The sequence below is a fragment of the Cyprinodon variegatus genome, unplaced genomic scaffold (genome assembly GCF_000732505.1).
Source record: "Cyprinodon variegatus isolate N-32 unplaced genomic scaffold, C_variegatus-1.0 Scaffold458, whole genome shotgun sequence".
NCBI classification, from domain to species: Eukaryota; Metazoa; Chordata; class Actinopteri; order Cyprinodontiformes; family Cyprinodontidae; genus Cyprinodon; species Cyprinodon variegatus.
In genome coordinates, this window is record NW_015150911.1 from 379,328 (window position 1) to 397,655 (window position 18,328).

Below are 18,328 nucleotides of genomic sequence, written 5' to 3' on the forward strand. Positions count from 1 at the left end.
TACCAACCCAGAGCCTTACCCTAAATCTAACCCCTACCAACCCAGAGCCTTACCCTAAATCTACACCCTACCAACCCAGACCCTTACCATAAATCTAACCNCCAGAGCCTTACCCTAAATCTAACCCCTACCAACCCAGAGCCTTACCCTAAATCTACACCCTACCAACCCAGACCCTTACCATAAATCTAACCTTTACCAACCCAGTTTTATATGACTAAAAGAGTTGAGTTACTCTTTAAAGTGTTTTTAGTGATTGTGTTACAGAAATAATCATTGCCTGTTTTTTAGCATAGTGAGAAAGATGGCTTTAAGAAGTTAGATTTCATAACTGCTATTAATTTGCTATCATGTGTATACTACTTCAGTCAGATGCTAGAGATATTAAAGAAGAACCCACAGCTTTATATAGTGTAAAATTGCCCAACAAGGACACCAAGACCTCCCTTTCGTCTGTTAGCTATACCTGACCTTTATACTGTGAACATTTGGCTATTTACTAACAGTTTTCTGGCTTCTCTGGAAAGATTGAACTCTCTGGAAAGGATAGAGTCGCTTTTTCTTTCAAACTCTATTAGAAGAAAATGGGCAGTATGCTTCTTAGACCAAAGCAATGAGGCCTCTATGGCCACGTTAGCCTTTCCATAATCTGTGTAATATTAGGAGAATAATCCTTCAGAGGAGTAGGGCTACATCATTACCTCTCAGTCTACTTTTCCCAGCATGGACCCCTCCCCAACCCTTATTTGCGGTGTGTTTGAGTGGGCTGTCATTGGATCTTGTGGGAGAGCAGAGACACGGTTTCCTCTGCGATGCCGTTTAGGCCCCATCAGGGGGCTTCCTGTGGCTGTTTCAGGCCGAGGGGCATCTCTGTCATCAAGTTAATAGAACGGCACAAGGCATCCCCAGCTCCTGCACTCTGCTATTTGAAAGGAATGTTTGTGTACTTCTTTTCCTAAGGTTTACCTAGGAATAGATATGTAGATCAACAATATTAAACATAGATTTCAGAGAAGCAATTATAAACTGATTGAAATGGTTAATCCTGTTTCAGAGAGCTACCAATATTTGTAAGAAAAAAAGAAAAAAAAATCTACTTCTGTTGAAGTTATCCACTCTGTTTTGATGAAAAGGCACGTTGCAGTGCTTCGGATGCACTTACATGTGTTGTGTGGAATATTCTTTGATCCTTTAACTGTAATGCAGGCTATCATTTCTGCACCTTTTTTCCTCTGCTGGATGCATGTCGAGTTCACAAGTTAAGCACTGCAAATAGCTCGCTCTCCCCAGCACCCGCTCTGACTGGTGTAAAAGGGCCTTCCGCAAAGTGCCGCTTGTAATCTGCCTTTAGTAAGTCCTCCTTAGTTTTATCTGCCAAGGATTACCTCACAAGCTGCAAGCAGGAGAGGGTGAGAAATACGGTGAGCACGAGAGGAAGGAAGAAATGAAAGCAAGTCAAACAGAGAATGATGAAGATGGGAGAAAACGAAAACAAATCGCTTTGTAATCTCTAAAAGAAAGAGACCTGGCTTGGAGTTAAAGGGAAGTTTCCCTCGCCACTCATTTAGAGAGGGAATTGACTAATCCCTCCATGATTGATGTCGGCTATGAGAGGCTCTATAGCAGACTAATAGGGCTTATGAGGATGACCAGAAAGTCCTCTGTGTGTGCCTGCCTCTGTGTGTATGATTAAACCAGTCCTTTTTGTCTTGTGGGTCCTTCCAGCCAGTGACCACAGAGGCCACGGGTTTGAATGACATAGCAGCCCAAGAAGGGGTAACTTTATCTTAATCTGGCCTTAATCTGCCACCGTTCTCCAGGTGTGTGTGGGCTTAAACCAAGGCGGATCCAGGGTTCTGGGGTGAAGTTTAAGAGGACTTCGGGTGAAGAAAGAAGCCCGTGCACTTGAAAAGCCCTTGGACCTCCTGTCGGACTGAGACCTCCCGCATGTTCAAAAAAACAGCTCTTTAGTTATGCCAATCCTTCTAGCCATCTTTGAGTGGCCCTCAGTTCATTTTTAATTGGATTAACCCAACCGTACTGCACTATTAAAAAAACACAGCAAATTATTTGATGAATAAGCCTTTGATATTCATGTTTAAATGAGGTGCAAGTGTTTGAGAGTATCTGGGGCCACACACAAACTCAAGATAAGGGAAGAGGAAATGAAAATGAGTGTTAAATAACGTGGTTTTTTTGTTGTTTTTTCAAGTTCCCTCCTTTACCCCCCTGTGTTGGATCCCCACATTGTGCTATTTAAAACAGTTGGAAAAATCAAATTTTCCATCAGATAATGAGTGGCAGCATTATATTTGATTGCTCTCAATCCTGTTCGGAGTTGATCTGATTGGCTAAAGATTTTACCATTTCGTCCTATTGCTGTATAGATTCCAAAATATAGATTTTTTACAATGGAGAATAAATTCAATTCAATTCAGTTTATTTATGTAGCGCCAATTCACAACACAGTTCAATCAGATTTTACAGTCAAATTGATTCAAAGTTTTCTATCTAAGGGAAACCAGCTGATTGCATCGACTCATCTGTTATTTTACTTAGCCTGCTGCTTTAAAAGAATGTTCTGGCTCTCAGGAATAAACTGTCAACAAATTAAAGGCTGCTGAAAGAAATTGAAGGTGCTTTGATCAATTATTTGAATTTAATGGTTACTAAAGTCTTTGATTTGTTTGGCTTAAACACTTTTTTATGGTAGCTTATCCATGAGTAATATGTTTTTCAAGTACCACCTTCTAGGCTGGCATAGAGTCATTAAAACAGGAAAAATGGCATTATCATGCATTTAAAGTGCATAATTTGTCCTATAAGATGGTGTAATTATGAGTTTTTAACATAAATAAAAGAAGATCTCGAGAAGTTTGAACTCTGAGTGAGTTTTAGTTTATTACCCTCAGAACTCAACTCTTAACAGGTTGGAGTGAAGCAGTCTCTGAGGTAGACATGTTTCAGTTTTCCCCTTAAGACCCTTGTATTCTCTATGGGCAATGCAGTAAACGTTACGAAGGTAACAACTAAAACACTGTTTTAAGCAGTATTCTGTGCATAAACACTCCATTGAAACATATAATCTGGGCACTAGGTTTGTTTCCATCAGCTTTTTCTAATGCAAATTATAAAGCATTGCCTTAGATAAGCTTGATGGTAATGGAAAAATTCAAAAAAAATCCCAAAAGTTCGCAAATATATTTTACGCTTGTTTGTAGGGTTGATGCCAAAATGGGACATGGAAACACTTTTGTTGAATTAGTTCTGACATAGCAAGCTTTTACTCACATTACTGATCAGCTGTTCCCACTGTCAATGTCTTCCCAGATGCTGCTATTATGCACGTTATTACTAACTGACATGTTAAAGTTTTAACGCATTTGTTAAAACTTTCCTCCATTTCCTATTTTTTAAATTTTTAATAATTTGTGTAAAGCAGTTCTAAAGAACTCTTAGTAACCCCCCCACCCCCAAGTGGACAAAAGCTGTATGGGGCGTAGCGAGGTAAAATCCTGACCTCCCTGTCGTTTGCAGTTGGATTGAATTCAATTCTGTTTCCAGTTGTCATTTACAACGAATAGCGATGAGGTAATGAATCTAATTGTGGCGCAACAAAATCATATGATGATGATAAACAACAAACTTTGAACCCTCATTAATCTCTTTGTGTTGATTCCTGTTTCTGCTGTCTGCGTTTGCTCCTTCCTCAGTTTCCTCTGCTTATGTACAGTTCCTCCCCACTGCAGCGTCGTCCTTCAGTGTCTGTCTTGGTTGATGCATGTGTATTCTGATCAGGAGTCAACGGGGTGACTTTGTAATTATGTTCATTTTAATTGGCTGTGCTATCATCCCTCTCATCACTCGGGCACCCATGCCGTACTGGACAATGGTAGTATGTGGTGTTGGGGGTTTAGTGGCAGCTCTCCTAAGAACCACGTACACACGCATCCTCCTTACCTACAGAACATAATTCCTGAAGTGGTCCCCCTAATGAGTTTTTGCTGCCCAGGCTTAGATTAATTGATCAATGGGGGTCTTATCGCCACGTCTGATCTCTGAATCCATTGCACCACTAATTTGTTTGTTTAGGATTGCTGTTAAAGAAGATTAGTGCAATATAAATTTATAACAGCAGCTTGTTTTTAGAAGTGCCATTCTAATTTTTCTTAAAAGCTGATTGAGATTAAATCTAGAAGGTATAAAACACCAGGTTGAAGAGATCGGTCCCTAAAGAGAGTTTGTTTAGTTTACTTTCTTATCTTATGACACCTGCAGAGTCTGGACCCAAAGTTGAAGGAGGGATTTTATCTCCAAGTTAGTATCATCAGTTCATATGAGGTGAAACAAAAAAAAAATGTCTGTGCTGAGAAAAAAAAATCCACCCCTGATAATATCTAAAGGCCCTACATTCATAACTTCATACTGTCTTGTAACTTTGCTTGATTATTCTATTAGAGTTCTCTAGTTTGGTGCTTTTAAATGAAGTAGTTCAAAATGTTTTTCTGTAGGACAATGGCACCCAGATCCCCATAGAGAAGGGTTTAATCCTTCTCACCTTTTTCACCTCTAAACTGTTTTCATGTCTTATTATTATGACAGCAGCCATCAAGTCCAGGGTGGTATTGGTATTATTATTTATTTTATAACAAAAAAACTTCTATTAATGTAATACAAAAAAAAAACTGGACGAACAACTGTTTTATTCAACATACACAGGTAATACTTAAATACAAGGATGTTTAGAGGTGTCCCTCTAATAGTGGCCTCCTGATGGCTTTAAAAATTTTCAGCAGATTTACTCCTGAAAGCAGCTCTGATCTGTTTTGGTATCATTCAGCTGTCTGAATGCCTCTCTGGGGACAGATTGGATCTACCTGTCAAAGTGTAAAGGGCTGGTTATCCTCCCGCAGCGGTGTGTCGCAGTGAGCTTGTTGCTGATCATTTTGATTTATATCCAATTTATTAAATCCAATTGATTTATATTGAAGCATGGTCCATGCTATGTTATTCCACACCACAACACAAGAGGGACAATAACGAACTAGCTGTGGGTCCAGATAAGGCATAGATGATGAGGAAGTGGGGGCAAGTTTGTGCAACAACGGAGGGACATGAGGGGGGGAAAAGGAGTGGGGATCCAGGTGGAAAAAGGGTCGCAGCTTCGCGCGCACCTCAAGCTTCTAGCTGGTTCATCTTCACGAGTCGTTTTCCACAATGGCGGTCATACAAACAAAAGAAGCCGGTAAGGTACCAAACAGGAAATATGCGTAGTGTAGATCGGATGTAGATTTGACCAATCAGAGACCTCCTGTCTGCGGCACTATTTGCGGTCACCTATAGTTTTGGAGTTTCTGAAGTCGTCTCCTGGTTTCTGAGGAGACAACCTTGTTCCTTAGTATAAACCAGCCTTTAGAATCTCCTCCATGATTCCTATCAGTATTGTGATGAACCAAAGCATTGGCATTGACACAGACCCTCATCTTAGTGGAGCCACCACCGTGCTTCATTGTTGCATACAGTCTCTGCCTCAGCGTAACCTAAATGCAGATCTGGTAAAAAGTATTAGTAGTGCTTAATGTATTAATTTCAGTCATTAAAAAGAATGATTGAAATGCTTCATTGAAAGACCAGAATTAATGTTTCAGACAGATAATGAATTAAACCAGCCTGCAGGTGTAAATATTTATTATTCCACCTGTTAAAGGACCTGAAACAATCAAGCCTGACTTTACTCATCTTCTGCATGTACAGTCACATTAATGCACACTCACTTTCTCTTCGGAGCGACTCTGAAAGGGAAGCCCCCTCCTCCGTGTGATTATGAGCGTAAAGCGATATTTCCTTTGTATGTTAATGTGTGTTATTTTTCACGCTACATTCCCTCCCCTCTCCTGTTCCGTCCTCACCCCCCTCCTCATTTTCTTATTGTTCCATCCACTCCACATCTCCATTTACATAATTGAACTTTTGATTAGACTAGGTCCCATCCCCTCTGCCTCTCGTGAAGGCGACGGATGAAATCAAACACACAATTTCATGGCTAAGATGACGTGAGGTGATCATTCACGTTTCCACTCTGTTTTCTCCTCGCTAATTTGAGGACGTCAGACTTATGAAGCCCAGATTAAGGAAAGTGCTTGTTTTGATTGAAGGTGCAATAAAATAAACACCAAGCAGCATCGGAGCTAGCCATTTAAACCTGTTTTTTCGCAGCAGGTGGGATGATAATGAATATTTTACAGTGTTTATGCTTATATCTGAAATAGTGTCTGTAAGTCTCCTGTATGAAAGACTGTAATCCATTAAGGAGATATTCTCAGTGTCTCCCTTTGTACAATCCTGTCCATCTATTTGAACCCCTCTCCTTAAACTGATTGCCATTTAAAGTAAGTCTGTGTTTATATACACGTTGCAGTATGTATCTGTCTAGATGGGCTTTTTTTTTTTTCTCCCTTCCTTTTCTTTTTTTTCGCTCTAGGCTCCCTTGAGCGGATTACAAGTTTTAAAGAGTATGAGATTCAACACCTCCTCAAATCTGACACTCTGACACTGCTTTGAAGGCTCGAAAGTGAGATTGGAAAGACACGGAAGCTCTTGTCTCTGCACGGAGTCGTGGGTTTATGTCATTGGTTTGAGGCCAGTTAAGTTTCCATTGAAGCGTCATGCCCTAGAGGGAGAGACAAAGCTGCCACTTAAAGCGTTTGACTTGTATCTTTTTTATGTCTCCGAAAGGCCAGTTTCAATCGCTCCAACACTTTCAACTCCTGTAGCGGCAGAGTTTTTATTTTTGTTTTAAACTACATGTTTGTCAATCTCTGTTTCAACCAATAGGATTGCTTTGTTCCTGATGAAAGACTTAATGTAACCTATGGAAACATGACAGTAAAACTTTGTCAATGACATAAATACCACAGTTCTTGACTTGCTGATGCTGCAACAGGCGAGCTTTGGGTTGTTGAGTTAGAAGCTTATAAAACAGCAAATGAGAATCCCTGGAATCTCGGGTCTTCCTGCACCTCTTAAAGTATGTTCTCTTTCTGCAATGGCCAGTTTTCACCAGTAGGGGGTCCATGGGACTGTGGGGAACTGGCTCCATCAACATTATTATTTTTTTTTTTTCAAATATTTAGCAAAATTGAAATAAAAAAATTTCAAATCAACTTTACTATATTTCACCTTGAAGTTTTTAGTCTTTAACATCTTAACAGAAACATATTTCTCGAATGAGTTTGGACATAGCAAGCATTTACCTCGCAAGGCTGACCAGCTGTTTCTGCTGCTTCTGTCCTGAATACACCATTAGACTTAGACTTATACACCTTTTATTGTCATTTCATATTGAATATGTCATATTAAATTTCGTTTTGTGCAGCTCTCATAACATTTCCATTCCCTAAAGTGCAGCAGTGATCAAATGTAAACAGTGTGGGAGAAAAAAAAAAACTGGTGCAAAAAACGCATTGATATGGAAGTTCAGAGGCTTAAATAAGAATGGTGCAAATATGCTGAATTTTGGATTGGAGCTGTTAGTGTGATGCAGAGTCTGTGACATGATTTAGAGTTTTTTTAACAGTTCAGCTGTCTAATGGGGGGTGGGTAATAAGCTGTTACAGAATCTGCAGGACCTGCATCGGATGCTGCGAAGCGTCTTCCCAGAGGGCAGCAGGGAGAACTGTTCATGTTTGGGTTCGAGAGGGGTCATGATGATGTTATGGGCTTGGGACACGCAGCGCTGGGATGAAATGTCTTTAATGGAGGGAACTATTATTATGACATGAGGAAGACCTGGTTCCATTACTCATGTGAGGTCAGCGCTAGGCTAGTTTATTTCTATAACCAAAGAAAACAGTAAGCTGTACATAAGAATAAAACATTAAAAAAATCCTGTTCCGTGGCATAAAGGTAACAGAGATAATTAGTGAATAAAACCTCTACTTACTGTTTATTACAGCTGGTATGACAACATTACACTCTGCATCGCCTGGTTGAATCCCTCCAATAGACAGAAATGTATATAATTAGTATTTTCTTTAAAGCTGGAGCAAACTATTATTTAGTTAATCGAATAATCTGTTACTTAGACAGAAAACAGCACCTTAAAGAAGATTTTATAGAGACTTTAAAGCAAGTGAAGCCAATTGGTCAGACCCCCCCCCCCCCCAGCTAAACCACAGGAAACGTGGATCAACTACCTGCTGGAAATTCTCAGAGATCTAATGTCTCCGTGCTCGCCTCAGACATATTGGCTTTAGATCTTGGCCTCTGTGTGACTAGCTTAAGTAAAATGGCTTCAGCGTCAACGAACTTAAATGAATTACGTTCTAACATTTTAAAAGAACCTTTTAAATCTAAATGTACCTTTTTTACACAGTAACGCCATGTTAGATCAGAGCTCGTCCAAACAGCAGGCCTGACAGGAAGTCCAACGCCTCCATCACCTGCTTACCTCCTATCTGTACGAGCTTCACCCTCTGCTCCCACACCCACCTCTTTCTTCAGTGTTCCCTCTCTCTCTTCCTTTCTCTGCCCCCTTAGATGTATGTTGTTGACACGGAGGCATGAGGAATAATGGAATCTCTTGTCAGTGGCTTGTATTTTCTGCCCGGACTGTTCAGGCTGTGTATAATAGTAGCAGCGGCGAAGGAAGAGGGGAGGTTATGTGCCACTGATAGTAATGAAGGTTGCCTTTTCATTTTTTAATATGGGACGTTTGTGGGCCGAGGCAATGCTCTCCGCTAATCCTACCCTTGAGCCGAGCTAGCTACACGGATGCATCAGCCTTACACACACACACACCCCGATAAAACACACTCGCACAATCATTCACACACCTTCCTTAAGGCGAGACAGCGGACTGTTTGATAAGTCAGGGTGCATTTCTGCTCCTCATGAAAATTTCACTCCCGCCCCCCGTGTTTGTGTCTTAAGGAAATACAGCCGGCTCCTGTTACAGACGATATGGTATTTGTTTAATATTTGATGCATTTGAAAGCTTGAGTGACTGGCTGCTGCGTTTTTGTAAACCTTTATCAGAAACGAGTAAATGGAACAGGCTGCACTGCAGATTGAGAAAATGATGGCGGTTCTGGGGCCGTGATGAACTGCTGGCGTCATGCTCCTGTCACAGGTTAGATACTGTGTCACTACTGGTTTCGTAGAAAAACTAATGAAGCGTATTCTGACAAAAACAGGGCGTTTTTAGACGCATTAATCCACAGACTTTCAGTAATTCAATGTGACTGAATGTGATAAACCAGCAGAAGGTGTTGCATTGTTATGAAATGTAATGAGGGAGAATGATATGTGGTTAGTGAACTGTTGCACGTGTTTGGGTTCTACCAGTTCTCTGAGGTGCTTAAATCAAACTTCTATGCAACCAATTGGCTTCTGTCTTTATAAAAACAGCTGCAGACACAAAAAAAGCCAGAAGAAGGCCTGTTTTCAGTCCTACCTAAAGCACAAAACATGGCTGAAGGTCCCCTAATCAGATTGGGTTTAAAATCAAACTTCCTAGTCACTGCATATAGGAAATCCTGAACACCTTATGGCCTAATAATATAGGCAGCAGTATGGTGTGGGGATTGTTTTTTCCCTCAGCAGAGACTTGCTACCAGGTTGGACCTGAGATAAGAGCTGTTTGAAGCTGCCAGAGGTGTGAGCCTGGAACAGAACAGGAGAAAGAACCATCAATATGTTATGTTGATTTAAGCATTAACATGTTTGTGAATGGCCTGTGTGATTTAAGTATCTGTGTGAAGACTTGAAGTCCACCATTAACAGATTTTTCTGAATTAATCCTGCAGAAAATGAACCGGCTCAAATTAATAGATCAACTTAATCATCTCCAGATGTGTTATTCTTGTAAAGATTAGAGAATATTAGCTGTTGTAATTCATACGAGGGAATAAAAAAAATACTAATATGTATGGTAACAGACTGCTAATCAATATCATTAGAAAATACGTCCTGTAGACTAAACTCTGATCCAGACCCACTTTGCATTCTGGGTCATGTAGAAAGAGGAAACCATTTAGCCTGTAAACCTCTCATTAATAGGCAGAGCAAGGTTGCAGGCAGGGCAGACCACTTTTCAAAGGTTAAAGGTTACATTTAGGCGTAAGGTTTAAACTCCACCTGATTCTCCCTGGTCTTTATTTCAAGTATCTAAAACAAAACTCATCAGTAATTGATATCTGCCTGAATTAAAATGTTCTATCATGATCCACCCTTTTTACACTTATTGACCAAAAGAAAACAAGTTCATGAGCTATCTTCTTTTTTTATTTTTTGTTAGCTTGTATGTTTGTTTAGTTTCCATTTTCTGTGGCTTGCTAACTTTTCTGTCAATAAGTATGCCTAACCTGTGTTTTTCTATTGTTTTTGTTTTGTTTTCTTCCTTCTGGCGGCGTTATTAAAGCTGCCGGGTAGGGTGCAGGGTCTGCAGCACTGAAGTGTGCTGTGTGTCTTAATTGCTTTAATAGCACCTGGTCTCTAATCCCAGGTAATTAGAGTGCTCAAATTAGACAGCTACTTTCAACCGTCTCTTGAAAAAGCCTGGAGGAAGACCCCTCCATGCCGAAGCTCTCATTTCACCAGCACACACATAGAGCCCAATAAAACATTGAGATGCAGATATAGAAACAGATATTGTGCTGATTTAAAAATTAGCTTAATGATAAAGATTTTTTTATTTTGTGAAAATCTGACCTTTTTCCAATATTTTATCCAATTCCTCCATTTTCGTTGTCTTTCTGCATTTTATTTTGTGGCTCGAATGTTCCGTCGGAGCCTCTGAAACGTGTTTGAAGAAGCTGTGGGGAAAGGTTAAGGCCCTCTTTTAAAGATGAGCCGGAAATGTCAAGTGTCTGCCCCTCAGGCTCCCTGTACTAAGGCTGCCACAGGGATCTGCATCACTAACACACACAGACACTCTGATACGAAGGTTGTAAATAACTGCTAGTGACGTCCTTTATTTTCTGTCATTTCTTACTGACTCTCTTCAGTCTTTGATATTGTGGTTAAAGGTTAAACATGAACTAACTGGCAGATTATTCTCAATTAGTTCCACTAATATTTCAAATAGGTTTATTTATTTACTTGAAGCATGTCAGATTTTAACATTGAGCTAACTGGCTGTAAAGATCCTGCATATTTTGACATAATCATAGTTTGATGAATTTTATTTAAAATTTCACTTCAATTCTGAAGTTTTATTTTCAGATTGTGTAGTAGTGCAAAGATTCCAACAGAGGGCGATAGTCGGCCAGCCACAGCATTCTCTGTTAGGGACCAGAGTCCCAGGCAGACAGGCCACAGCTGGGAGGCTGGAATAAATGTTTTGTTTTTTTTCTTTATAAGTGTTTATTTATTCATTGCTATTTACATTTTTTTTTTGTATATTTCACCCAAATACGAATAACTTTCAGGAGTGAAAATGTGTTTATTTAGGTTAAAACAAATCTATTAAATTTCTGTAGTTCTTATACAACTTTGAAAAGTTCTCAAAGACAATAGCCAAATGTGTTTTCCCATTCAGTTGTTCTGTTCACTAAAAGCTATCGTCTTGGTCTCAGTGCAGACAAAACCTGAACTGTTTCTGCTGTAAAACTAATAAAATTAACTCTCTATTATTGTAGTTTTATTATTTCTCCATAGTGATCAGAGAGAATAACCCAGCTGTTACTGTCCTTGTCACTAGATCAGTGAATATCCATCTGATTCAGCGTCAGCTCGGCTGTCTCCACAATACCAAGGATTTGTTGGAGAGGAAAGGCTTCTTATGGTGAAAGCGTTCAGCCTAGATAAGGCTTCAAAGGCGAAGCTAATTAATAAGATGTTTACATTATTCACGGTCATACGCTGCTTCCTGAATGACCCTCCAGTAGGGTGTGTGAAAGCTCATTATGTGCCAGGATGGCGTGCTAATTGATTGAGCAATGGTGGAGTAAAACATTTCACTGAAAAATAAAGATTTTATTGTCATCTGAAGGGAGAATGCAGAAATGACAAACAATATGCCATGCAAGATTATTGAATATGTGCTCAGTTTGTGTTGCATTAGAACCTAAATATTTTAATTCCTTTCCTCTTGTCTCTGCCTGCAGCCCAGCCCTGCCCCAAGTCCGGTTCTGGGAGGGAAACCCAACGCCAGCCAATCCCTGCTGGCCTGGTGCCGTGAGGTCACCAAGAACTACCGCGGGGTGAAGATCACCAACTTCACCACCTCCTGGAGGAACGGACTGGCCTTCTGTGCCATTCTGCACCATTTCAGGCCGGACCTCATGTACGACTCATTCACACGGAAACTGAAGCTTATTTTCTGCAGAAAATCATTTATTAGAAGGCATAAAGTGCGCGGCAGCGGGTTTAAATATTCCAAAGCATTTTTAAATATTCCAAGGTCACACTAGAAAACATATGATATATATAGGGTTCCTACACAGCCTGGAAGAATCTTTAAAAATACAAAATCTACTCGACCATTTTTCAGATCTCGAATATAGAAGCCATAAGCTTAAATGTAGGAAAATTGCTTCTTCCATTTTTTTTATTCCCTAAAAAAACAATAGTGCTGCATCTTTTTACACTGGTTTAGGCTTGCTTTTCCACAACACACCTCAGTTTTAACATCTGACCTATAAGCTTTTAGGTTGTTAGATCATTGACTAAATCCCAGATTATTCATACATAAAAAGGAGCCATTTTAGAACTTTTTTGGGCTTTAGTACATTTGAAATGCAGGTTTAACACAGCCCTTTGTTCAGGTGAAAATTGGTCTGGTTAGAATACCAACAAAAACCCACTAAAAGACGCTGCAAATGAGCATTAGTCTGGTTCACAGTTGGAAGCTTTAGCCCTTATTTTGAAAGTCTAAACATTTAGAAATTATTCCAGAACAATAATTAGTCCAATGATGTAAGACTTGACTATATTGTCTTCAGAAAGTACAGATTTTAGGAACTAGTTACCTTTGAAGTAGTTAAATATTTCTTTGAGTTTTCAAAAATCTTCAGTAAAAATGTTGAAATTTAATCAGAAATGTTTGGAGATGTGAAAGTTTCTTAGGATTTTGCTGCATGATGCTGTTATAAGGCGTCTAGTTTTACCAATTATTTTTTGGGATCTCTGATGTATAAAGTCCTTTTAATGAGAAATCAGGAATGTTCTGGAGTGACTGCAACACTCTCCCTTCCCCCACCCGTTGCTGCACAGTGATGGCCAGCTAAAAAAAAGGAAGCTGGGATTTTCAGAAAATTCTGCTCCTTTGAAACATTTCTGAGAAAACAAAATGGTTATGATGCAGAACAGCTACAGATGATATTCACAACTTATAAAGTCAAAAATATTCCCAATCATTTAAATCCTTCTTTTCATAGAGATGTAGGTAATGTAAAACAGAAATTCTCCTGCTAAATAGTATAACATCTTTTATTTATTATATTAATAATAAAGGGAACAGAAAATGGTGAAATAAATCTAACTGTAGCTAAAACGATAATGATCTTCAAGATCTGTTAATGTTTATTATCTTGAACACTTGAAAATGCCAGGTTTTAAGACAATAGTAAACAATATTCTAAACTAATTTTATTGTGGAAAGTAGAAGAGTTATTCAAGTAGAAATAAAGCTGGTTTGAATAAAGTAATGAACCAGTAGAAGGACTTGGATTAAATCATGTTTTTTTTTAATTCTCTTAAATTTGGATGGAAATAAGGTTATTTGGTTAAACGTGTTGTTTTTACTGGAGCTTATCAGACCATGAGGATCTTTACCAGGCCCGTGCCAGGAGCACACATATACAAGATAGTTTATTGAAACTCTGCTCTGTGAGCATTTATATATATATATATATATATATATATATATATATATATATATATATATATATATGTGTGTGTGTGTGTGTTTTTATGCCCTCCAGTGAGTTATTTTTACACGTTTTCCACTCTATTAGTTCTGTTGATTACTCTGCTCTGAAATTGCATGTTACCGTTCTAATACCATTACATGTGACGCATATTTAAACTCATCTGTTCCTCCACTGTGCTGCTCTGTTTACCGTTCTCCCCTTCCTCCCCACTGTTCTTTCAGAGACTACAAGTCGCTCAATCCTCAGGATATTAAAGAAAACAACAAAAAGGTAAGAGGCAGCCACCGCTGGGCTCTTCTCAGCACACACCTCCCCTCCCATCCTCCTCTCCATTTGGTCTTATTTAGAGACCTGCCCATTAATCCCAGGATGAAGTGTGTTTGCATCTTTACACAGTTTGAGTGGAGGATGGTGGCAACGCGTGACATGACGAGCGAATTTGTGTAATGGTAGAGATATGCTTTGGTGCCAGCGTGTTAAAAACTTCCACCCCTGCTGCGACGTGTGTGCTTGTGTCCAAAGCAGGACTTAGTCACCTGGTGGCAGTGGGGAGGGGGGGGGTATCTGCTTCAAGTTTGTCGGTAGAGAAGCTAGTGGTGTCATCAGACTTGGTGCCGGAATCCAAGCTGCTCGGATACTATATTTTCACTTCTAGCTGCATTAACTATGACCCACATTTCATTTTCTAATGGGCCTTATTAGGATTAATATGTTGGTCTTTTTTCTTTCTTTAATGTGGTTTATTTGTGTTGTAAACAGGAGCCTCCAAAGTAAGGTTCAGAAACACTGGGAGGTCACAAGATGTCTAGCGAGGCGTTTTATGGTTCCTCAGGATGTGACCCCTGAGGGGTACGGAGAGCTAAGATGGAAATAGTTAGACAGCTATATCTATATGATACATTTAACCAAAAACTTATTTAATACATTTTCATTTTTTGAATGGTGCATTAAATTATGAAATTCAGAATTAGATAATTATCATGCAAATAAAGTCATATTTGCGGGGAGTGGCGGCCTAGTGGTTAGGGCATAGAGCTTGGAATCCTGAGGTTCTGAGTTCGAGCCCCACTCCCACAGACTGCCACTCTGGGTCCCTGAGCAAGACCCTTAACCTTAGAGGTTTGAGTTTTTAGAGTAACTCAGAACGCATGAAAATTCCACCGATTTTTACCAATATAGACATGTTAGACAGCATTGGAAAGCTTAGATTCTTCACAATTCAACCACCAAGATAATTTTATGGACACAGCGAGCACCACAGCACAATTAACACAGGTTTAGCAGCATGGGAAAATATAAACATGACAAAGCAGACACGACAACATACCTTTGAAGGCATCCAGAAGCCGTCTTCTAAATCCAACCTTCAATTGTTTACACTCCATTCGTCCATAAGGGTCCACAGATTAAAAGTAATCCAGCATATTCGTAATAAAAATATTCCATGATTAGAAAATCGGCCATAACGTCCGGTTGTTGACATCAGAAAAGTTGGCTGGTCATAGCTTATTATCAACATCTTGCTAATATTCACTTCCTAATACTTATTTCCTCGGTTTTTAGCACGCAATATTTGGTATGGTTCTTTACATCATCTTCTTATCTACAAGACACAAGTGTCTGCATATATGTATGACGCGATTTGAGTGAGAAATAATCCCCGAAATCTCACTTCCGGTTCACTTCGGGTTCACTTCCTCTGCCGAGCGGGCCATTTTTAAAAACCGAGGAAAAACTACAATGGAAAACTACGACGAAAGGTTAATCGGTCTTTTTGCAACTCCATTAACAGAACCTGTTCCTCTTCGATGTCTAGCAACTCTAGATCCATCTCAGTGACTATGATATCTTGCAGACGCACCATAATTTTTTTTGGAAGATAAACACTTCGGCCCACGCCGCCAAAGTTCTCGTGACCATCCGTCGAAGTTCTCGCGAGTTCTCCAATAGGCTCCCCCTTGCACTTTGGCGGGAAACTGCTGTGCGTCCCTAAAAATTCCAGAACGACGGTGCAGAAGCATACCAGCAAAACTGGTTTGCCACCAGACCCAAGCGACATTTGATGTGTGCGGTTGCAGAAGTATAATCTGCCCTTAAGGATGTTACGTCACGTATTTGAGAAGTTAATTGTTCATTTTGATGTACTTTTTATATTCTATCAAAAATGCAAAGAGAAAACGAGTAAGATGGATTTCAAGTGTTTGTAATCATTCTGCACAAATAGAAAATATCACTGCATGAATTTATTTGGTTAGAATAAAGAAATGTGTAGAAACACACATTAATCTCTCTGCCCTAATATGCTCCATAATTCCAGTGTGTCTCTTAAACCCTTTGCTGATTTATGTTACTTCCACGCAGAACTTGTAAACTCCGTAATTTATTCCTGTAGCTCTACTTCATCACACCTGCACATTTACTCTTTAGGTGAATCTTTGCACAGCTCAATGTCCCCCCCCCCCTGCTCTGTTTGCACATTTCCCTCCTCTGTTTGCAGAATTCACAGATGCACATCCCATTTTTTGTCCCCTCACTACACACCTATATAGGCACAGCACACAAACGTCCCCTCATCGGCCCCAAGGGCTACACAGAACGATACGCGTTGGGTTCCTGCAGCTTGATTTCCTCTTCTCATACACACTCTGGCTGAGCGATAACCTCTGGTGGCCCTGTTAGGCATGAATGCTACCCTGTTGACAATAACCACAGTGGAAGGAGAGGCAGAGAGCCAGTCCCATATCTACTAACTGCCCTCACCTCCCTCCAGGTGCTCGAGTAGCCCTGAAGAAATTGGTTAGATAGAAGTAATATGGGGAATATGCTGTACAAGGCGATAGCTTGTGAATAGCTGCTCTACTGTAAAAAGTGTGCTGCAGCTAGCCTCCATTTACAGCGCTACACCATAAAGATATAAAGAGAGTAAAGATGAATGGTATCCATGCTGATACAGAATGGGTAATGTGTCTGGAAAAAAATATTTTACATTATCTAATGAAAAGGAAAAAAGCTGATCCAGTTTGCCAAGAGTGATAATAAACTCCCATGAGGTGCAGGCTAAGCAAAGGTATGAGCGTCTTCATCACTGCCAAACTTTTGTCATTTGAGGCCAACAAAGAGCCAGAGATACCTAATGGCTGTCGGGATGCTCCCCATTATCCTGTCCCTCTGTAGATATGCCTCCCCACGCCAACACCAGCCCACCACCAAACCCATCATGCTAACGAAGTTGCAGCATGATGTGTCCATTGAACTCAGCGCTAACATGCTAGCATCTGTGAAAAGAACCGGCAATTTTTGCATTTTACTGACCCAGTACCAGTGAAACTCCATGGTGCTGGGCAATGAGCTCAGGAATTACTATAGAATGATGGGCCCTCATCCACCCTTAAGCTTTCTTTACGTTTGAACCGTCCATCAGGTATGCACAGCCTAATTCGTCATTTTTAGTTTCCTACACCCCGCTGCACGGCGTCCCTGTGGACACACTGTTTAAAGAGCCATATTGGACCCAAAAAAACAAATCTGTCTGGAGCTGCGACCTGCCTGGCACTGAGCTGCACTGAAACGTCTGTTCCAGGCTATGACACAAGTCTTTGTTGACAAAAATGAAACATAATGAATGTTTGTTTGACCTCCTGCAAACCATATTAAAACTAACAAAAAATCCACATTTTTCCATTTTCATACATTTTTTTAAAAGCTCCTGGGACCCTAAGGGGGGGCATTAAAGAGACGCATACGGCTCTGGAGCTGCGTTTGCCGACCCCTGTCCTAAAGTAACTGCTTGTCTCCTGGAATCTATTTTTGGTCCTCAGACTCTGCTGTGAAAAGCAGACCTTCTGCCAATGGCGCTTACTGTTGTCCAAACCTACAGGAGACCTAATGCCTTTGCAACTTCTGTAAGGCCAGGGTTAGTGCCTCTTGATACTGACACTGATCCAAAGTGTTAACAAATAATAAAAATGAAGGAATAAAAGATCTGAGATTAACCTGGCATATAGACGACAGCAATGAATAGAGGAATGGTTATCTTAAAGCATTTCCATGTGCATTATTAAGGAGTGAGCCACCACTCCACTCCAAACTTTCGACACTTAGCTGGCATAATTGAATCACAGAGGAACTATTTACCTGATTTCGGTGATTAATCATTATTCTGTTAGCATCAATGCAGCAGAAATATTCTGTATTGTTAGGTTGTTAAAGAGTCCGGAAGCTCTTTTGGACTATTTATAGTCTTTTATTTAAAAGCCTCCTGGGTCAGGAGAACACCAGTAAGAGTTTTTCGTCATCCTTCTGTGTTACTTTAATACCTTGTATTTTAATGTGATATTTATTTATTTTTTTTGTAAATATGATCCTGCCTCTTTCGTTTACCTGACCCCAGGCAGAATAAAGGAAGCAGCATGCTGCTGATGCTAATGTGAATCAGAAAACAATAAATAATAAAC

The 18,328-nt window shown here is 40.0% G+C and overlaps 1 protein-coding gene across 5 annotated transcripts in view; it reads left to right on the top strand.

The window, feature by feature from the left end:
• Positions 1-18,328, top strand: part of ehbp1 (EH domain binding protein 1) — a 183,162-nt gene that overhangs the window by 71,050 nt on the left and 93,784 nt on the right. For all 5 annotated transcript variants that reach the window (XM_015389429.1, XM_015389428.1, XM_015389431.1 and 2 more), the window contains 2 exons: positions 12,108-12,286; positions 14,096-14,144. In XM_015389429.1, coding sequence (XP_015244915.1) covers positions 12,108-12,286; positions 14,096-14,144 — 228 coding nt within the window. The remainder of the gene's footprint in view (positions 1-12,107; positions 12,287-14,095; positions 14,145-18,328) is intronic.